Genomic DNA, 21749 nt, shown 5'->3' with positions numbered 1-21749 from the left:
CTTCCAGTGACTGCAAAATACTAGCGCCTCACATCTTTGAACCAAAATATATACTTGAATATTTAAAAAGAATGAATGGAGAGACAGAATATAAAGAAGGAGAAGAAGAAGAGGTGAACAATGGTCTACAGTGTGAGACTGTAGAAGTTTTATCCAGTTTGAAGAATTCTCCTATTCCTGTTAATGAAAATGAAACAGAGGAAATTCCAGGTGAGTGTGAATCCAACCTAGATCAAGAAAATCCTGGAAGTACCTCTGGTGAGCCGACTGTTGACGAAGCCGACTTTAAGCCAACTGATAGCAGTGAAGATTGTTTCCAACCTGTCAAGGGCAGCACAAATGAAGGGTTGAAAGTTAACAACCAGGAGATCAGTAACCAGGAGGACAGTGTTGATAACAACAGTAATAACCAACCAGCAGCAAATCACTCTGAGACTTTACAGTGCGAGAGGTCTGCAAGTCCTGCACATGAGGCAGAAGGAAGAGCAGGAGAAGAAGAAGAAGAAGAAGAAGAAGAAGAAGAAGAAGAAGGGGAGTTGGCCGCCGTTGATCTGTCACCCTGTGTTGACATCAACTATGAAGAGTACATGCACCTCCTCGAGGAGCTGTTGGAGGAGAAGGAAGAAGTCAGTCAACGCAACAGCCAGCTGCAGGTGAAGCTGGCCGAGTACCTCCGCAGGAAGACCAGAGAAGACCTGCAGCTGGACAGGGAGATACCTGTGTCCGAGCAGCAGCAGGAGTACGAGAGGTGCATGGACATCCTGAGTGAGAGGAAGCAGCAGTTTGCTGCTGAAACAGAAGCAGCGCAGCAGAAAACCGAGGAGCTCAGGTTGCTGTCCCAGGAGAACCTGGAAAAGGTTGTTTCACTCTTTACTTTCTCAGTGTACATTTTAATATGGGAAAATGCATGGCAGTTACCTTTAATTCTAAGTGATTGCCTTTTATATGAATAAGAAAAATCACAAGTATTTTCCAAGTATTTTGTACCCAGCATTACAGATCGTATCTTTTATTATTAAGCTAACATTAGCATAATTAAACAAAATCATTTTTTTCTTGCAGCAAAGATTTTCAGACCTATTTAAATTTTCTCTACAGCTCTTGGAAAAATAGATTTACTTGCAAAAAGAATTTCCACTTCTGGTGTATATAAAGTAGAAAGGTTGGACTTTTTTTGCGTCTTTCTTCAATTCCTGCAAGAATATCGGCTTTGAGTTAAACTAAAGACACACAGTATTTGTGAGTAAATTGAAACAAAAACATTATTATACATCATAATATGTTATACATTATACTTATATAAATATACGTTATGTGACATTTTTGTTTCGTGGTGGTCTAATGTAACTTATACTTATTTATATAAATATACATTACGTGAAATTTTTGTTTCGTGGTGGTCTAATGTAAAATGTGTTGTGGCTCAAAAAAAGGTTCTGAGTGTTTTTATTACTATTATTGTTATTATAAAAAACACAAACTACAGTTACATGAATGACTATGGTGCCAAGTTTTGTTGGAGTATTTCAATTAAGTTGATCTTAAAAACCATATATATATCTTACTAGCCTCTGGCAGTGGAAATGAGCACAAAGAGTCTACACATGGAGCAACACAGGAAGCCTGAGGGACGTGACCTGCGTATTGAGACACATGCAAAGGCAGAGAGGAAATCTGCAAAGTACATAGAAAAATGTATTGCACTGGGAAATTAAATAAATTTAAAAACAACTGACATTTTAACATTTATGCATGAGATATTGAACATGTATGCACTCATACTGTGTCTTACAAATTATCTGTTATTATTATTACTGTTATGGATTGTGATAACAAACAAAATACTGTCTGTTTTTTCCAACTTTTTATAATTTAAAAAAATATATAATACAATTCACTGATCCGTGTTTTAACCTTCTCATGTCCTTAGGTTGATAATGAATGGAAAGCATTCATGGCACTGAAGCAGCAGGTAGCTGTAGCGGCACTGAGTCGATGTCTGGGCAAAACAGAGGCCCTGGCCAAAGCAGAGGCCACACTGGCAACAGAGCAGCTGCGGCAGGACGAGCTGGTGAAGCTGCGAATGAGGCACATCAAGCTAAAGATGAAGATCCACAGGCTGAAAGTGGAGCTGCAAGAAGTAGAGGAGCACGGCCGGGACCCGCTGCAGCTTCAGTACCGCCAGCTGCAGACTGCCAGGCTGGAGCAGAAGAAACAGGCTGAGAAGGAAAATGAGGAATGTATGAAACTGCAGGCCAAGATCATCAGCAGCTTAGAGGTGAGATGAAAGATTTTTTAACATGGTCAGGATGTGAGAAGTCGTTGCCATAACGAAGGATGTGACTTGTCAGGTCCTGACCAACATCAAAGAGAAGCTGTCCTGGTGCCAAAAGGAGGTCAAAGTAAAGGGAGAGCAGTTGGCAGAGGTGGAGGCCACAGTGGCCAGAAAGAGACACATCCTGACCAGAACAAAGAAGGAACGCAACAGGCTGCAGAGAGACAACCAGAGGCTAAAGGAGTGCCGGGGACTGCTGGGTAACATGGTCCTCCTGCGGGACTTTGAGAAGACAGCAGATTTCTGCAACCTCCTAGAGGAGCAGCTGGAGGAGCTGAAGTGTCGACAGGCTGAGCTTGTGTTTTCCTGTGGCAGATGGAGGAAGAAGATGAACATTAGTCAGTGAAGTAAGGGACTGAGTAGAGGGCAAATCATGTTCAATAACAGGATTTTCTTTTGTATTTTTAAATATTTTTAATTTGATATTTTAAGCAACTATAATGGCAGAATGACATTCTTACATTGTGCCGCTTATTGTACATTTACAAACTGGGCCAAATGTGTTTTTTTTGCCACATTTACAAACTGGGCCAAATGTGTTTCATGTTTTTTCTTCGGACATCACTGTTTGACCCATATTAATAATTGATTGAACCTGTTTTTTTCCCTGAAGGGAAAAATAATACAGGCATTATCATATTCTGCGTTGTTTATGTCTTCAATCAATTCAACGTTTGATTTAAAAAAATTCTGTCGCTAAAATTGCCGGTCAAACTGTCTGCACTGTCTGCGTACCAAAACACGTAAATAAATAAAAACAAAGGAAACCTGCTGTTTACGTGATACCGTTTCTGAAAAAGTATGTTGTGCTCATTTTTCTTCACTAGATGTCACTATTGCTCCTCAGGTGTTTTTTTCTTTTCTTTCAGACGCCTGCGTCTTTGTAAAAAATTAGCGTGGGGGATGCTACAACTCGGCAAATTGTTATCTTTTAGTATTTAATTTAAATTTATTTAAACAATAAATTTATACTCAAGGTATATTTAAATGATTTATATGGAATTAAAATTTTTACAGTGTCACAGGAGAGGAGTTAAAACTCCTAAATGCGTTGTGAAGATACGTCGCTGTTGTGACTGGACAAATATAATGTATGCGTTTAAATCAAATCAAAAGAAAACATTTATATAGTTATTGAGTTAATATTGGTTATTAAGCAAAGTCTATGGAATTTAAATGACCAAAAATCACTTCGGTCACTTCAGTCAATTTTATATTGAAAATTATATCAGTTGCTTGGAGCTTTCTGATATGTAAATATTATCCTCTTAAACTCCTTTAACAGTTAAAATATTGTGGGGAAATATATAAATTGTATACAGTCAATTTTATATTGAAAATTATATCTAAGACGAACGCGAGCATAATGTTTTACAATTATAGAAAAGCAAAATAAAACCAAATAAACTCCAAACGCGCTATTTATAATTGCGTAGAATACAATTTTACGAATTTTCCAGTTTTAGCCTACGTTAAATGATCTGATGATTACATGAAATTGATACATTACATTTCCAAATAAGGGGCAGTTAAACTTTTTTTTTCTCCATATAATTATATTTGTAAACTCCAAAACGAAGAACTTGTGTAATTGTTATTCATCTATGCTAATATAAGCTTAAGTAAAGTATAAGTAAAGCTAGTATGAGCTGTATACAAAACAGTTGGAAAATAATACAGGTGTAGCAGTTATTACTTCTGCCTTATGGATCTACCTTACACGCAGGTGGTCGTGAGTTTGAGCCCCAGAGGAACCAAATACTGAATGATGATAGCCTGAGAGCTGCAAAGACCCTGAGAGCAAACGGCTGCTTCCTGTTACACAGGACGTCCATGACACTCTCGTACTTCTACTGCTATTTAGTTAGCAGGTCCAAATTAATAAGAATATTATATTTTGTTATATCATATAACAAAAGTAAAATGTCAACACTTATGTACATAAATATATATATATATATATATATATATGTATATATATATATGTATATATATATATATATAGTATCAAAATATTTTCTGTGAAAACCAAAAAGAGACTATGCTAGCCACTGCTAGCTACTGTCTACTAATAAAATAACTACACACTACAAACATTATTTGTACGATTCTTTATGATGATTGTAAATTGAACAGCATGTCATCAAGCACGGAGAAAGTTCCAGCTAGGTTGCACAGTAATATTGGAAACCTTCCGATATTTTTTTTTTAAAGATACAAATTGTCATAATACTTTGAAATAATGATTCAAAAAAATAATATTTCAGTGATGCATTTGTCTCCAGACGGGGGAAGCTTTAAAATGATTTTTCATCCAAGTCCTTCATGACGCCCTGGACCCAGGAAAGTTCCGGATCCACGCAAATGCGGCTTTTGTTTTGTGTCACGAAGCTGAAAGAAAAAATAACGTTTTGAAGATCTATATCTACAGAGTCCATATAAATAAAAAAAGTTAAAATTATTAAAATTATTATATTAATTAAGTTAAGTTTGAAAAAAATGGCATATGGAATTGAAGCAACTAAACAGCTGCTCTGAACGACAAATGTAATACATCAACTAAAAATATAAAAAAATGTCATTATAAAATAATGTATTAAAAGTGATTTTTTTTTTGCACGAATCAAAGTAACTTACAGTACTACATTAAAGCCAAAGCTAATGACCTCAGAACTTACATGACTCCAGTCTTAGGACAGCGGAAGTCAGTGACATAATACGAGCTGATGAGGCTCTTCTTCACTCTTCTGGGATAATGGTTGAAGCAGCAGTCATTAGGTCCCAGGGAATCTGAAGAAATGATAATTGGAAAGCACCATCAGGTCAGTGGTTCGACTCCAGGACAGAGGAGACAATGTAATTGTACTCACTGATGCAGAGCACAGAGGACAGCAGGGCGGCACCCAGGACGCAGAGCAGGAGGAGGTGAAGGTTCTTCATGGTGATGCACAGGATGAACAATGATGTTCTCAGCTGCAGGGGCTCTGGTTATCAAGCTGACAGGTAATCATAGACACAGATGTCTGGCCAAGGGTACACGGAGGAAGACAGGATGTGGTTTCTGTAGATTGAAGTAAAAGAAATTTTCCGCTCAGCTTCGGTTAGCAACTTAGTGGTTAACTGCAGATGTGGTCTTGCAGATGAAGCACATGTGTGTATATCTGTATTCACACACAAACACCCACTTAATATCATGTATTTGTATATGGGGTTTTTTCTATGCACAGCTCGGGACAAGATTACTTTTGTTTTCGTAGTTTTTGTTCAATATAAATACTGTAGAGAACAACAGCACAAACAAACAATTAAATGTTTTTTTTCTTGTTCTCAACTGACCGACCAAAAACTAATTAAAGATACATTTGAAGGCCAGATATGGGGGGCGGGAAGTGGCTGGAAGTTTGACATCACTGCCAAAGAGAAACTAAATGTTTTGAAATTTTTGTGTACACTGAGGTTCGAAACTGAGTAATTTAAAATAAAAACGTCTTGTGTATTTTGAATACCTTAGTATTAAACACAAAGAGTACCTGACCTCGGGGCTAGTTTAATAACAACTATATATATATATTATAGAGAAATATTTCAACACTCCATAAAGTATTATCTAACTCTTTAAAAACTGACCATTGAAACTGCAAGAATCCTCTATATTGAAGTATTAAACTGGGGGTTGGCAACCCCTCGGGTGTCCACAGAGTGCTGCAGAGGGGGTCAGAGCTGGTTCTTGGCCTGACAAGTTAATGACCCATAGTACAAATAGTGGAATAGGTAGTTTTTTAAAAAAAAAAAATTTTGTTATCGTTTAAAAATCGTTAGCCTTGTAGTTAGTATGCTTGTATGTATGATGAGTACTGCTGGTCAGCACAGAGCGTTTGACAAGGCAGGTAAGGTATAGAAATGTATGTGTGCATAAATCACGCGAGTGTTTACAGTCTACGAGTTTATACAGCTCTTTATTTTAATAAAACCTCTGTTAATGTACATTTCAAGTGAAACAGAGTAACACGATTACTCCGTGTGTATCTTTGTCTCATCAAGAGGAACAAAAAAAAACAAACAAAGAAAACCAAACTACTTCAGACAACCAGATAAAACCACAGAGAAATCAGTGATGTAGTCAACAAAATAAAAGTTTAACTGCACTGGTGTTCCGGCCCCCGTGGATCACACGGCCGGGTCTTTGCAGAAGACGGATTCATGGAGAACAGACAGACCCTCTTTAGAAGAACAAGTCTTATATTTAGGCTGAGGCACAACTCAAGAGGCTCACATATATGTGCAAAAAAAAATCTTTATTGCCGTCCTGATGTGTGGTGCCTCGACACTCTGGGATGGGGAGACGTCGCCGTTTTTTTAGACAGAATCAGTAGCACAACACGACACGCCAAGCAGCTTCACAATCAACAGCAGAACACAGTGGACGTACGCACAAGTCTTCTCAGACGTCAACCACACATTTGTGCAAACTGAGCAGTAAATAACATCATGTGGAAGATATTCAGCAGAACTTATCCAACAACCAAGTCTGATGATCAAATAATGCCATGTCAAAACCTGAACCACTTGTCGAGCTCCACATGAGGGTGTATGACTACAGTAATGACATCACTTCATTTACTAACGTGAAATCAGCAGCTGCTGCTAATGGCAAAATAGGTCCAATTTCTACTAAGTGCACAGTAGTACTGAGTCTGTGGCCCGATTTAGGGCTCATCAGCGGTTCCCAAAGTGGGGGGGCAGGTGCCTTATACAGGGCACAATGGAGAAAAACTGAATCAATTTGTGATTTTATTTTCCTTGGTTAATAACAAAATAAGTTCTTTAGGTTTTATAGTGTTTTAAATATAGGGCAATAGCTCAACTTAGGGGTGCTAAAATTTGGGTATCACTGTTTTAAGTATCAAAGTGGAGTTTAATATTACACTGTACTACAAGTCCCAAGCAACCCTATATAACCCTATATAAATCAGTTCCTACTGAACAACTTGACTTCCGTTAGCTGTAGCCTGAACGGGCAGCCTTGTACACACGCCATGATGCTGCCTGTGCAGTGCAGCCTGAAAGCCAGATGGGTTTTTAAAAGTATCATACAGAAAATTTGCCATCCTAAATCACAGTATTTTTTGATGAAAACATGAGCCTTAATGTTTGATACCAACCAATGACTTCTTATTTTTCCAGAGTGGCCAGAACATACCCACACAATGCTACCATTTTTAAATTAAAACAAACAAACAAACAAAAAAATCTACAATTTCTGTAGGATGTAACCTTTGTTTTGCATAATAGCGTCTTCATACAACTCAAGATTTCAAGATTCCCTTAGTATCACAATAAATCAGTGTTGTCTGTGACTGAGGTGGTATAAAAAACAGCGCGAAGTCGACATATTTTAAATGATCAATTTTCAAAATGCCACATTGTCCAAACAAACAGAAGGAACAAATGGCTACAATGAGAGCTTTTTCGCAACAATAAAGGTGGAATCTGCCCCTAGTGGTCATTCTCACGTTCTCCTTCAGTGTGTTTATAGTGCATATTTGCATTTCTTTTTTTTTTCCTTTTCTTTTCAATAAACCGAAAAGAACCTTCAGGTTCAGTTTGCGTTCCGCTGTCCTTTTTTTGGGATAAATATTAAATAAATGCACACAAAGATACTCACATCAAAGACACCAGGATCAAAAACACGAACACAATGAAATGTATCTCAAGGGAGTTAAAGATGAAGGACGTAGGACACAGTCAGACCAGGTTTGTACTCACTACTGGATGTTTGGTGGCATGCTTTGGAAGAAGGGCATCGTTAGGGCGATGTTTGATTCAGAAAATATAGATTTCTGTGACTACATATGATGGAATAATTTTTCTTACTTTTCGCAGTTAAATGTAACTGTACGACACGTGTTTTTTACTATTGACCATCACTTTATAATCAGTACTTCTGTCTGTTCCCATGTCATTACTCCATATGCAGTTTTATTGTCAGTAGGGGGAGCAGTAATGCGTCATGTGCGCTCGCAGGGTCCACAGAAATCCAGACCCCTGTTGCATACTGTGAGCATGAACCAAACCTGATCTGTGTCTGACAGAAAGTAAGGCATGACCTCATGGTTTATTCCAGTTCCAGTGATTAATAAACAGAATTCAAAACTATTTACCAGGCAGCTTATTGCCTCTTTCTGAGCCTACAAACTATTTCCCATATGTAGAGAAGAAGAGACTTGTCTGTGGGGGATAGTCTGAGGCAGTGGTTCCCAAACTGGGGGGCGGGGTGTATTGCAAAGGGAGCGCAGCAGGTCAAATTAATTTTTTTTTTTCATTTTTAAGCCACAGTGTAAAAGATGATGTAATGGAACTTCTTTGTGTGTGTAAAAATGTTTGTTTTTTTTTATAATAACTTTTAAGTAAAGTTTATGAAGTAAATTAACTTAAGTAGATTTATTTGGAGTTTGGAAGCAATAGCTCTAGATCTATTAATATTGGGCGAGGGGGCTTAATAATAGTCCCATCTACAAAAGAAGGGTGCTGCAGAAAGTAGTCTGTGCACACTGGAGTGGTGGGTGACAGAGACCTCTCCGTGACCTCCGCAGAGGTCACCAGTGGTCAATTTAAAGTAACCATCCAGGTACGCAAAGATTTGGGCATAACCTCGTCAAAAATTTGACACCACGGAGATCAACCTAGGGCTCATGAGACAATAAATGGCCGCAGGCGCTGGACTCAAAACTTCACTTACAGCATGTGTGAAACTAAATGGGTGTGCCTCTGCTGAGGAGAATGTCACAGAGAGCATTTACATGGAGCAGCTGGAAACGTTTGGCGGACGTACTACAGAACATAAAATAAAACCAATGACTAAGCAGTAACTGCATTTCTCAGCATCTTTGTTGCCCCACACAACCTTGTTGACTTTTCAGGTACGTCCTGTATCTGATTAACCGATGCAGAGAATTCATCTACGCAAATGACGATGCTTTGTTAAAGCCGCCAAAAATTCAAGTTGATGGTCAGTAGTGAACAAAAGTTCTTAGTGGTCACTGCGGTGTCTTTATCTTGTTTAATGGAATTAATGATCTCCTAAAGCAGTGGTTCTTAACCTGGGTTAGATCGAACCCCAGGTGTTCGGTGAGTCAGTCTCAGGGGTTCGGTGTTCGGTTCTTATATGATTCGTGATGACACGCCCCCTCTTGGCCATCGCCGAAGGGTTCGGTGAATGCGCATATGAAACTGGTGGGGTTCTGTACCTCCAACAAGGTTAAGAACCATTAAAAGACCACCTCAAAGAAAGTGAAAGTTAGCTGTTAGAAAACGTGGGCGGAGCCAGTTGTTGGCTCTGGATGGCAGTGGGTAGACAATGTAAAAGTTAGGCTTTCCTTCGATAATTATTATCTTTTAACCAAGTTTAGTTTGACCTTTAATTTTTAATTTATCCCCGGAATGGCCATTTAAGCCGCGCTGCGTTCTGAAAAAGTTAAAAAAAAAAAAGTTAAAAATAATGAACTTGCTTAATGGGGGCGATACTACACATGGACAAACTGCTTAAATTTCCCTGCTCAATACTGTTTTTAAAGACATCGGGGGAATTACTGTATACTTAACATAAAAAGAAAAGACTGTTGCCAGGGAGAGAGTACAAAAACAAAGCAGGGGGTCGGAGCCGTTTCCCCTGGCCTGTAGAAACCTGCATTAGTCTGCTGGTTGGTGTGGATGAGGAGTGTGTGTAGTACATTCTTCAGCCTGAGACGGCCCAAGTTTTTAGTTCACCGCTTGACATCTGGACAGAGGATGGAAGGTGGAAAAAAGTAAGGCCTCGTTTTCTTTCTCGCACCCCAACCCCCCCCCGACTCTTCCCCCACAGAGCGGCCCCCGGGCCCCGCCTCCCGGCGGAGCAGGGGCGATACTACACATGGACAAACTGCTTAAATTTCCCTGCTCAATACTGTTTTTAAAGACATCGGGGGAATTACTGTATACTTAACATAAAAAGAAAAGACTGTTGCCAGGGAGAGAGTACAAAAACAAAGCAGGGGGTCGGAGCCGTTTCCCCTGGCCTGTAGAAACCTGCATTAGTCTGCTGGTTGGTGTGGATGAGGAGTGTGTGTAGTACATTCTTCAGCCTGAGACGGCCCAAGTTTTTAGTTCACCGCTTGACATCTGGACAGAGGATGGAAGGTGGAAAAAAGTAAGGCCTCGTTTTCTTTCTCGCACCCCAACCCCCCCCCGACTCTTCCCTGACAGAGCGTCTCCGGGGCTCTGCTTCAGGTCAGAGCAGTGATGTAGAACTGGACAAAGACGTTCATCACTGCAGCAACGAGCAGATGAGTCCTCTGACCGAACCCAGGTGAACGTCAGGTCTGCTTAGCCTGACAGGAGTGCAGTGTCTCTCCAGGAGGACCTGGAGGAGGAGGAGTCCATTAGTGTTACCTTCTAACTTCAGCTCAGCGCTTCAGCACTGGGCTCCCTCGCTCTGGATCTTTCTGCAAGGCCAGCAGGACCTAAAAGAAACAGAAAATGTGTTTGTTTGTTTGTTTTTTAGTGTACAACAAAATAAGCGGATACGGAGCAAACGCCCCACCTGAGCCCACTTCCTGTTTCGACTGGTCATGTGGACAGCTGCGATGTGCTGGAAGAGCTGGTCGGCGGGGATGAGGTCGGGCAGCCGGGTGAGGAACTGAGCCATGTGGATGAAGTCCATGCAGGTCAGGACTTCCTGGTAGAGACGCAGCAGGCCCAGCGCCGTGCGGAACAGGAACTCCTCGCCGTCCCGGCAGAACACGTCCCACACCCGACACGCCAGGTCTAACGGCAGGGACTTACTGTACAGGGTGAAGATCCTGGAAGGACGGTCAGAGGAAATGGGAACGGTACATTTAAGGGTCTTCAAATACAGACACTGATAAGGACAGAATAAACAATTATAGAACATCTGGTCAAGACAATACGCAACAGTTCCCGTACTTTTGAGATTAAACAGGATCACAATTAAACACGGTTAATCATGATTAATTGTGAATGACCAAAAACAAAATTATAAAAAAAAATATAATGCACTTCTGTTAACAGCAAGCCTGCTTTATTTTGCAATTTCATTACAAACAAATATTACGAGAGTTGTCTGTATATTATTTTGCACTTTAGTTTCACTATATAAATAATAAAACTCTCTATTGTAGGGTGACTGTGCTGCTTTTTTTTTTCAGAAACAAAAGATCTTTGTCCAAAATGATCTGACATTGGGTTAATTGAAATTCTCTACGTATTGAAACATATATCCATCAAAAGTACCAGTGGTATTGGTACTCGATATTAGTGAGTAATCAAGAGTGAGTTCTCACTACAATCATGAAGACTATTGACAGCCATCAGGGTGCAGACATTTTTTAACAATTGAAAATGATGTAATAAAATGGAAATTTATATCTAATGGAATAGCAATGTCACTCTTATGACATAACCTTAAGTTACGAAACTAAACTAGTTATTTCCACGTGCAGTGGGTGCAGCTCACAGACACACAGCCTACATATATTCATAAATGCCCACATATATGTCTGTCTGGTTTTCTCAGAATCGTGTTTTGACACCGAGTACTGTGGCAAAGGTGTGATCTTAATGTGGAGTCAAAGTTGAACAAGTGACAAGCCCACATTGCAACAAGCACAGCAGTGGTATAACTTAAAAAAACAAAACAAAAACTATAAATAATTCCATGTGAATCTTTTCACATGAATATAACAAACACAATGAAAAACCCCAACCCACTCTGTGGACTTACCAGTCGATTAAATAAATATCAGGGGTCAAGTTGTTTTTCTTGAAATGTGCAAAGAGCTTTGGTAGATTTTCTTCAAAGAACACTTCAAATGCTGCAAAATAGGTTAACATCTGCAGAAAAAGAACAAGAGAAAGTTCCATTAAGCATCATTCCATATTTTACTTCTTTGTAATTTGTTTGTATTTTGACTACTATAAAATAGACAGTGAAAATAAATGGTTAAGCGGTTGCAAATAAAAATAGTTTAAAATTGAACTTTTTAACATAAAACAATATACAAACACATACATATGGATTCATACTTAAATATAAATACTTATCTACTGTATCTATCATATATATATATAAACACAAATATGTGCATATGCATACATATACTGTATATGGATAGACATACATATACATACTGTATATAAATACAGTTAATATATATACACACACATACAGTGTTCCCTCTCTATATCACGGTTCTCCTTTCACTCCCTCAGTACAGCGCGGATTTTTTTTGTCCGATCTTGCGATATATATAGCATAAAATAAACTAAAAAAAACATAAAATAATTATACATATGAAATTTTGGGCTTTAAAAATGAAAATTGAGATAAGCTCATTAATCACTGTAAAGTCAAAGATCAAAGATCACTGTATATTTATATATGTATAAATATGTACTGTATGTATATACTTTGTCACTGTATGTCTCCATGTTTATGTATGCTTACTATTTACTATACAGGCAGTAATACGTACATACATATGAGTATATATACAATGCCAGTTTAACACACTGTATTCAAAAGTGTGTGTGTTCAGGCACCCCGACCTCTTCCTGTGTGTGTACATGTAAGTACGGTGCATATGTGTACATGTGTACTAACAAGGCTGTGGTCCACTCTGAAGAAGGCCATCTGACACGGCTTATTGAGCAGGTTGGCGAACGCTATGAAGGCATCGGCCGTGTCCAAGTTGAGGATGAGCACTGCAGCGATGAAGGACATTCCCTGCACCTGTAAACAACAGCACACACAATACGTTTGCCTGTGTCAGATTTAAATCACTGACGAACGCCAGCTACAAGTTAATTTTCTGTCTCCACGTCAGGTTCAAAAAGAACTGATCAACAACTAAATGCAGACACAGGCAGGTGCAAAAAATTTTAAAAAAAAAAACTCTGCATGCACACAGTGTTGTATTTCTATTGTGCATATAAAGCAGCTCGGGAGGTCGGGGTCTTCTCGGCAGGAAGTCACAGTCATTTAAAGACGAGTACAAAGAGCTGTGGTGAGGAGCAGAGAGAAACCACAGCATCTAAGGTAAACACTACAGGGCTGTGAAGTGGAAACACAAAGTTACACACGACATCATGGATTTCTGAAGTGTCAAAGGAACAAGAAAAAGATTAAGGTTAGAATTTGAAAGTTGCATCAAGTTGGTCCGATGGGTTAAATATCTTGCCGTCCCACAGATGTGGTTGTCTGGTACCACCTACACGCCGAGCTCCTCTGATTTAACAACCCTACGCTCTTGTTTAATGTCCTGCACTTCTTTTTTTCTCTCTTACATTAAACAGTGGGTAGGTGTGATATTGTGGTTTGAATCTTTAAAAAATGTCTTTTTTTTTTAATAGCCATAAAAAATAAAAATATTACAACTACACCACTGCTAAACCATCAGACCGTGCTCCGATTACAAACAAGGTTAGTCTTGCCTTTACACTTTCAAACCCACCAACACCTGCACCACAGGCTCTAATAAGTCAACTTGTTTCAACACAAAGAAAAGTGACCACATGACCACAGAGAAACACGATTCCACAAAACTCTTAGTAACAGTAACCCAGTACATTTGTCTTTGAAATTAAACTGTGTTTTTAACTATTTCAGTGCATTTATCGTTTGTATTTTGCAGTTGTTCTTTAACCTTACAGGTCTATTCAACTATGATAAATTCATTTCTATTGTATTGTTGATTCAGCTGTTACTGAAAATTTAGAACAGTGGCTCCCAAAATGGGGGGCAGGCCTCATTCATGGGCCATGTAGCTATCACTAGGTACAAACTTTTAATTTCAGTATTTTATTTCTTTGTGCCACTGTGGTAAAAATCAAACAAAATTTTACATTTATCTTCTTTATTTATTGAATTTGTCAGCCTTATTTTTAAATAAAGTTCATTGGAGCAATTGGAGCAATAGCTGACTCAGCAATTGTTATAACATGACTTACGTAACCAACATCTGGCCGGTAACAAGTGTATGCTCCCAGAATGCTGTGCAGCACGTCGTGGTAGGGCCCGCCCTGGTGAGAAACAAAAGAATAAAGAAGACAAAAGAACAAAGAGCCTAAAAATATACTTGTACTTTGACGCAGGAAAAGGATCAGTTGTTCGCGCGTTAACAGGATTCTTTACATTCTAAAAAGTTGAGGTTTAGCTTTGTTTTGCTTTTCTACATTACAGTATTACCTTGTTTAGTTCAGATAATTTTAAATTTTAAATTAATTTTACATAGTTTGACTTAAACACTACATGGCTGTGAAGTGTAAACACAAAGTTATACACGACATCATGGATTTCCTTTAAGTGTCAAAGGAACAAAAAAAGTACAAAGAGAGTACACATGTCACATTATGTCACATGTCTGATTATGTCACTTTTTGTGTAAAAAATGGCTCACTGTCTCTGTCTGTGGTATTTCCTAAATCCTACATATGGATAAGAGTCCAAGTATCACAAAGCTGACTTAATTAAAAGAAACGATATATGGTGGCACCAACAAGAAGTTAGCTGCATGTGCCCATAACTGTTACCGCAAATCTAAGCCATCTGATAAGAAAAAAACAATAAGAAAGGAAAGTCGTGATGTCTGGCTCTTGTCTCTGACCTTCTGAAAAATGCACAGATGGGGGAAGGTTCTCGAAATGTCCAGCTTGATCAGTTCTAGACTTGACTCCCGGTCTGAAGAACCTGCATCTGGAAGATGTACAAACAGTTTACAAATTACATGCAAAAAAAAGGCAAATGCATAAATGTCACCATAATAAAAACAATGTGGTGTCAACCTTCAGCTTCCATCTCTGGGGCGAGGGCCGTCATGTTCCTCCACTTCTCCTTGGCTCTGGCCAGGCAAATGTTATACAGCTCTGCAGGGACACATTACAGTGAAGAGGACGTAGACAAAGGCTAACAAAGCTGAGCAGAAAACACTCTTTGGAGGATTAAAGAAACACCACAGCAGTGACAGCAAAAGTGAATGAAGAACACCAGAGAACTATGGTTGAGGATTGTGAGGAATCACTGGAAGTTGAGATACTGTGGAGCTGTACATCCCAACAATGTTGTGAATAAAACACTAGCTGCACAATTTATGAAAACAGTGACTAAAGCACTTATTTTTAGATTTCTTTTTAAATACACCAATGTGTCTATAATTTAAATACTATACTTTATGACTAAAAAATGTCAAAAATTTAAATACTATACTTTATGACTAAAAAAAAAAAAAACATTGCCTCAAAATGCAAGTTAATGCTAAAATCCTAGCATAAAATCCTAAAATGAGCCCCTGGGTCCATAAATTCTGCTAATAGGGGCATTAAAAATTGCTTGTCTGCCTGACAAAAATAGACTATGTTTGGAGCACCCTCTGCAGGAGAGATATTTGTATTATACAAAAACGAAATCGTTGTAGACTGGGTCTCTAAGTAAGATCTTCCAACATGCAAATATTTTAGTTAAATCGTTGTAGACTGGGTCTTCCCAGATCTTCCAACATGCAAATATTTTAGTATTATAGAGTGGTCCAGTTATCATTATGTTTGTGATTTTCTTAACAGAATGTATACATTCATTTTAAAGTACCAGTAGTGCTTTTTTAGTAACATCTCAGGAGAACACACCTTGGTTCTGTCAACTCAATCAATCCTTCTATGGCCTTCATGTCCAGCACTGTATCCAGTCATACACTGTCACACATTTGCGCCAACGTACCGTGTGTGATGTTGAGGTCATTCCCCACCGCCAAACTCCACACTTTGCCTCGAACACTGGGGGGGATGCCTTGCCACCAGAGGTCTCTCACTCGTCGAGATGTGCACCTGCCAGCGGAAAGGATGAAGAGCAAGACTGGATCAATTTCAAAAACGAACAAAGTCAAGCTTTTTGGCATCAGTTTACAAAAGTTTCTAACCATGTGGGTCATACTCTGGATAATTCTTATTCTATGAGGCTCCATTATAAAAAAAATATACATATAGAACAAAGACTTACAGGTGTGGTAAACCGTTACAAATTAATTTCTATCGTTATACTGATTAAATTTTCAAAAAAAATTCTCTTTTGGGCGCAAAGCTATTGTGAGGTATACAAATTTGGATTTCAACATTTTGTTTATTTTTGTGACGGTGGAAAAACTTGGTATGCAAACATGTTCTCACAAATGTTTTACTGATAAAAGAGGCGTGCTTTGTACAACAATGTCTTGAGAACTGCTCTGTACCACTATAATTAAAAAGAGATTTCAGAGTGAATCCTACACACTGGAATGACTGAGTCACAGTGCTGGTAAAACAGGCCGTCATTTCCATTACTGCGTCACTGATCATTATGTAATTACACAGCTGAGTTTACCTGATGCCGAAATAAAACACTTTAAAAAATGCCATCCATTTAAAAGGAAATGCTATATTACAGCTGAGTTTACCTGATGCCAAAATAAAACAGCCATCCATTTAAAAGGAAATGCTATATGTAACATGTAATCAATGTTTATTTAAACATACGTCTAACACTGTTTATGACAACATTTCTACCACTAGATGGTAGTAATGGGACAAATTTCAAATGTCAAATATAGTCATACATTTTAGGGGGCTGTTCACAGGACAGTTATGTCAACAGTGTGGAAAAAAATGTGTCAAAATGTGTGTGTTTGCTGTGTGTCAAAAAAATGTGTCAAAATGTGTGTGTTTTCCTACATGGTGCTCCAGTTGGGTAAAATCTCCTGGTTCCAGGTCTGAGCGGCTGTACCAATGCTGTCCTCAATCTTACAGCGGTCCTCAAGTTGCTTCTTCCTCTTTTGTGCCTCCTTCAGCTCTACAAATATGAAAGATGAAGAAATGATATTAAATTTTAAAAAAAGAAAAGAAAAACATGAACCCCATGAAAGCCATGAAACAAGTTCTACATGGATAAGACCTTTCACCCCCAAACCTTTTCTGCAGTACACCCCTTTGTTGATGGGACTCTTCATCACACACACAGCTATTGTTTCAAGGCTCCACAGTTGCACAAAGAGTAAAATATTTGAAAAGGAAATTAATGTATCTTTGTGTCCCTTTGGAGAGGTGCACACCATACTTTGAGATCCACAGCCTAACACACAGGATGAAGAAAGTAGGTCATCCGTCTGGTTTTCGCTCACCTCTCTTCTTGGCCTGGGCCACCATCTCTTCATACTGCTGTCTGTGCTTCTGAGCCTCCTCCTCTGGCTTGGCAGGCAGATTACTGTAACACAGATACGTGCGGTGAAGTTAATGGCTTAGCAGCTACAGTATGGCCTTATTTTTATAAACTACTTTATTATTAATGTTAAGTGCTGCTGAGAGATGGAGAGGGAAAACATGCACCCACACAGAAACCTTAATTTAGATAAGGTTTGATCAACTTGCTTTTGTTTTCGTGTGCATACGACACGTTTTGCTATGTACACAATATACACAGTATATTGTATATACGTTGTATAGCAAAAAAGAGTTTGAGTCCAGCTTCCATGTGGGAATTCTAAAACTTGTTTATAATGTTTTATACAACAGATTTCTGCCAATTATAGTCATATAAGGTTTAAATATCCCAAAAGCATTTTCAAAAAAAAAAATCTAATATTATCTGTGTATAATCTGAAGAGTAAAGTATATTTTAAATACTGTTTAAGAAACATAGCTGCCAGCAGAGGGAGACACCCACTAAGGATGATTTATTGAAGCAGGAACACTGAACAGCAGTTGAACTCAGTTTTTTGCTTGTCACAGGGCACAAGTCAACTTCCTAGAAACACAGGAAGTCTGGCCGAATGACTCTACATATTTGGTTTTTTTTAATCTGCTATGTTTCCTTGCAGAGCAGCGAGGCTAAGTGAAATCTTATACACCTGCATGTTGACAAATGCAAAAAGCACAAAAAGACAGGTAACAGAGCCGGGCCAAGAGGCCATTAAACTTTCAGTAGCATGTCTCTGTTACTGCGTGAGAGAAACGCAGGACTCGGTAAGAGTTGCCGAGGAACAGGGTAGTCATCGAGCGGAAGAAAAATGGAGTATAAGAAATGGGATGATGGGAAAGCTGAGACGCCCTTGGGTTTATTTTCTGATGTGCAAACTCCACTGGCGGAGGGAGAGAATGAAAAATGTGGGATAGTCCAACAAGGCGCCCGAGTGTGTGTGTCAGTCTGTGTGTGTGTTTACATACGCAGGTCTGTCTTCCAGTATCAGTGCCGTGGTAGAGAGAGGCTCAAAGTCCAGGTTTTTCCTCACACTCTGCCTGGGAGACGTTGTGTTGCCGGGTCCAGCTCTGCCACTCTTAGTTTCATATTCCTGACAGATGAAGAAAATTGAATTACAAATAAGTAGCAAATTATTAATACAGTGTTACAAAGAAAACCACAAAGGCTACAATTAGAGTCAGGATAGTAACATAAACACACCTGTGACATGGTTGAATTGTTTAATCATACGTTACTGGATGTCTGTGGTTCTTTCCTCTCCTTCAATAACTAAAAGTTTACTTGCAGACTTTTCTTTCTGCCAATTCTTTCTTTGAACACGAGCTCACGTTCACTGATTCAATCACCAAAGGTCACTGTTGATGGACCTCAGTGCTGATCCTTACTGTTACCCCAAATTCATTCCAACTTTGCTTACAATCTGCACCACATAACCACCCTCAAGTACCTCACTGCCACTCCTAACTTTCTCGTGCTGTGCCAAAGCTCCTCTTCGGCATTTCTTATCATATATTTTACAATCTACAGAGACACAGTACAGCTGATGTTGAACTCAAACTCAAAGTTTTTATTTTGAATATATACTAAAAACAATATCGACAAACAATTCTGTGACTTGTTCATCGATCAATCTGAAATGATGACATTAAATAAGTTTTGCTTTAAACCACAATAGAACTTGCTGCTCTGTGCGTGCTGCAGAGTGGTCCCGCCTTTAGGAGTCGGTTTACTGGACATAGCACAGCCACACAGACGTGTCAGACATGTGATGGCCGTTTCCTTGCATTTGTCAGCTAGTGTCTAATGACTTTGCGCTTTCTCATCCGGCCCTGGGAGTGAGAAAGAGGAGGTCATGTGATGTTGATGGTTTATCATCAAAGTCCCACAGAGTACATTAACACAGGGTCATCCATCAGCTGACTGAATCGCTTCTTGTGAGTGTATGTGTGTGTGACAGTCCAAGGAAGACTGCAAAAGGATGCAATGCATTTCAAGGCAACCTGGAAGCTGGTGTAAGTAGGACAAGTGCAATACGATCGCTCACACACAATCACACCTTACTGTCGTCTAAAATGTTCTTCTGGTTAATAATGCACGGTGAGGCCTACAGACAATCAGCCTCAAATTCTGCTGCCAAATGTGTATTCACACTGATCTGACATGCAGTACTGGCCAGGAAATGTATTTTTTTTCTGATACAGCACATATTGTTTTTCTCTGCTTGGCCCTAGGATTTAAATTAGGTGATCATAATTGTGGGACTTTCTTTGCATAGACTTACTGTAACTTAAGTTTTCTCAGAAGAACACATTTCATTAAATAAAGGAAAAGCAATAAAAGAAAACTAAGTATGTATGACTGAACTCAGTGTCAGGGAATGAAAGTGATTTATTTGTCATTGCACACGACCATAGTAATTAGGAATAATATATATTATGTTCACTTTTGGAAGCAATAGCTGTATAAGTGCAGACTTGCAGTTTTAGCTGTTCATTTGTTTCCTGCAAAATCATAACAAAGGAGGGTGATGTCATTTGGAGTATAGCACTGTTTAGGTGAAAGAGAAGAAATATAGAGAAAGTCATTTAAAGTCATGAGAAAACACTAAAAACCTTATCTAAGACATGCAGCTGATTCAGCGGAGAAGTAGTGGGAAGTGGTGCATACAGCACCGGCAGTAAGTAAGTAGGTGGTTTTTAGAGTTCTATTTTATTGTCCTCCCAGCTGGACTATAGAGGTGATTCATGGGTAAAAAGGCCCTGGGTTTGATGGAGCTTCGCACAGAGTGAGTCACCAGTCTTGTGAGCATTAGTCCCTACTCTTCTCATATATTTGTGGACTATTTCCTTGCTTTTGAACCCCTTTTCGTTGTGCCCACTTTGCCAATAAAGTCAACTGATTCCAAGCGTCTACAGGGAAAGTAAGCAGAAAGATTTTATGGTGTACTTTTAGTATTAAGACACAGCATTAGAAACCATTTCCTGTTCCAACGTAACTTTGCGGAGGGGAAAAAAAACCCAGCTGATTTTATTTGGCATCTGCACATGAGCAATTCAGGTGCTACCAAGGTTGGACCAGAAACAAGTTTCTCAAGAAAAAAAAAAGTAGAGCTTCTTACAGCTGAACATTCCTTTGTCAATCAGCAACTAGTTCAACTGGTGAATCTGCAGCTGGGAACAGTAAGCAATTATGTTTTGTTTAGAATTTTTCTTCTCAGCTTTCCTCTGAATGTGTTGACCATTCCACTGTAAAACTGTGTCTTTTTCCCTAGTAACAATTACAACAACATTAAAGCCTTTCCAAACTTGTAATGCAAACATGGACATTTCCTGTGATTACTACTGAAAGCTGCTGCTGGCCAGTTCTTTATTGGCCGATTTCCTCTCTGCATCCTGCTGCTGCTGTCAGAACTTCTTCCTCTTACCTACATCATCTTTTGAACATGTGTTGACATAAGGAACAGCAGTTATTGACTACAAGGAGCAAAATGTTCACGCTGCTAATAAGGCATTATCTTTGTAAATTTATTTTGAGTATTAAAAATACCTCAGATGTTATTATGTCAGAAGAGTCTCGCCCAGTTTCACTCAGTAATCATTGTCACAAATGATGTTTGTTCTGTTCTGGTTAAAGCTCGTCCTGTTGATGTACTTCTTTACTAGAAACAACTTCAGCAGCCCCTCATTTCCTGGAGCAAACACCCTCCTTCCCAGACCCCTCCCTCCATGTTGACACATTCATTGCTGTAGCTTTAAATATCAACTGAAATATTTCCTACTAAATAGCTATCATCTTAAAATAGAATTACTTAATAGTGCAACTTCCCCAGGGTAACTGAAGAAAAGATTAAAAGGTGTTAATGCTTGCCATTGCACGATGCTCCATAGAGGGCGCCTACTTCCCTATTCTGGCATACAGTGGTATAGTGTGTTACATAACTGAAACTGCTGTGCACTTCTGATATAGATGGTAGCTCAGGCGTGGGCAAACTTTTTGATTCGCGGGCCACAATTGTCCTGATATTGAACGGGGGGCTGGGTTAGGAGCAGATAGATGAAGCGTTCGTGTGAACTAAGATAAATGACATGTAAAAGTCATGCACAAAGGCTAAAATGCTAAAAATGCTTTTATCATTTTCTA

The 21749-nt window shown here is 38.9% G+C and overlaps 3 protein-coding genes across 6 annotated transcripts in view; 1 reads left to right on the top strand and 2 right to left on the bottom strand.

Moving 5' to 3' along the window:
* Nucleotides 1-47: 47 nt before the first annotated feature.
* On the top strand, nucleotides 48-2835 carry cfap184 (cilia and flagella associated protein 184). Its single transcript, XM_008319681.3, has 3 exons — nucleotides 48-857; nucleotides 1931-2278; nucleotides 2352-2835. The coding sequence occupies exons 1-3, from the start codon at nucleotides 72-74 to the stop codon at nucleotides 2679-2681; spliced, it is 1464 nt and encodes a 487-aa protein (XP_008317903.1). The 5' UTR covers nucleotides 48-71; the 3' UTR covers nucleotides 2682-2835.
* A 1596-nt stretch (nucleotides 2836-4431) lies between these two features.
* On the bottom strand, nucleotides 4432-5364 carry ccl36.1 (chemokine (C-C motif) ligand 36, duplicate 1). The gene is made up of 3 exons (XM_008319729.3): nucleotides 5206-5364; nucleotides 5014-5125; nucleotides 4432-4726 (listed from the first exon to the last, which is right to left on the bottom strand). The coding sequence occupies exons 1-3, from the start codon at nucleotides 5273-5275 to the stop codon at nucleotides 4633-4635; spliced, it is 276 nt and encodes a 91-aa protein (XP_008317951.1). The 5' UTR covers nucleotides 5276-5364; the 3' UTR covers nucleotides 4432-4632.
* The window catches only part of tbc1d14 (TBC1 domain family, member 14), a 34728-nt gene continuing 18253 nt past the window's right edge, over nucleotides 5275-21749 (bottom strand). For 3 of the 4 annotated variants that reach the window (XM_008319703.2, XM_025057570.1, XM_008319718.3), the window contains 11 exons: nucleotides 18575-18699; nucleotides 17533-17615; nucleotides 17087-17204; nucleotides 16101-16207; nucleotides 15173-15253; nucleotides 14995-15083; nucleotides 14339-14410; nucleotides 12993-13121; nucleotides 12114-12223; nucleotides 10914-11172; nucleotides 10236-10833 (listed from right to left, as the gene is read on the bottom strand). In XM_008319703.2, the coding sequence (XP_008317925.1) occupies nucleotides 10777-10833; nucleotides 10914-11172; nucleotides 12114-12223; nucleotides 12993-13121; nucleotides 14339-14410; nucleotides 14995-15083; nucleotides 15173-15253; nucleotides 16101-16207; nucleotides 17087-17204; nucleotides 17533-17615; nucleotides 18575-18699 (1230 nt within the window). In that variant the 3' untranslated portion in view covers nucleotides 10236-10776. Of the gene's footprint in view, nucleotides 5397-10235; nucleotides 10834-10913; nucleotides 11173-12113; nucleotides 12224-12992; nucleotides 13122-14338; nucleotides 14411-14994; nucleotides 15084-15172; nucleotides 15254-16100; nucleotides 16208-17086; nucleotides 17205-17532; nucleotides 17616-18574; nucleotides 18700-21749 lie in introns of those variants that run through there. The other variant, XM_008319709.3, reaches the window with a different exon arrangement.

This window comes from Cynoglossus semilaevis, chromosome 1 (genome assembly GCF_000523025.1).
Source record: "Cynoglossus semilaevis isolate Cse_v1.0 chromosome 1, Cse_v1.0, whole genome shotgun sequence".
Classification (NCBI taxonomy): domain Eukaryota; kingdom Metazoa; phylum Chordata; class Actinopteri; order Pleuronectiformes; family Cynoglossidae; genus Cynoglossus; species Cynoglossus semilaevis.
The sequence above is the reverse complement of the archived record's forward strand: the minus strand, read 5'-3'. Positions and strand labels throughout refer to the sequence as shown.

What these genes read in the sequence shown, in the direction of transcription:
- cfap184 (XM_008319681.3), top strand. Translation starts at nt 72, where the DNA reads ATGAATGGAGAGACAGAATATAAAGAAGGAGAAGAAGAAGAGGTGAAC. An exon ending in CCCAGGAGAACCTGGAAAAG is followed by an intron (nt 858 to 1,930) that starts GTTGTTTCACTC and finishes TCATGTCCTTAG; the next exon opens with GTTGATAATGAATGGAAAGC. An exon ending in AGATCATCAGCAGCTTAGAG is followed by an intron (nt 2,279 to 2,351) that starts GTGAGATGAAAG and finishes GTGACTTGTCAG; the next exon opens with GTCCTGACCAACATCAAAGA.
- ccl36.1 (XM_008319729.3), bottom strand. Translation starts at nt 5,275, where the DNA reads ATGAAGAACCTTCACCTCCTCCTGCTCTGCGTCCTGGGTGCCGCCCTG. An exon ending in GTCCTCTGTGCTCTGCATCA is followed by an intron (nt 5,126 to 5,205) that starts GTGAGTACAATT and finishes TCATTTCTTCAG; the next exon opens with ATTCCCTGGGACCTAATGAC. An exon ending in TGTCCTAAGACTGGAGTCAT is followed by an intron (nt 4,727 to 5,013) that starts GTAAGTTCTGAG and finishes TTTTTCTTTCAG; the next exon opens with CTTCGTGACACAAAACAAAA.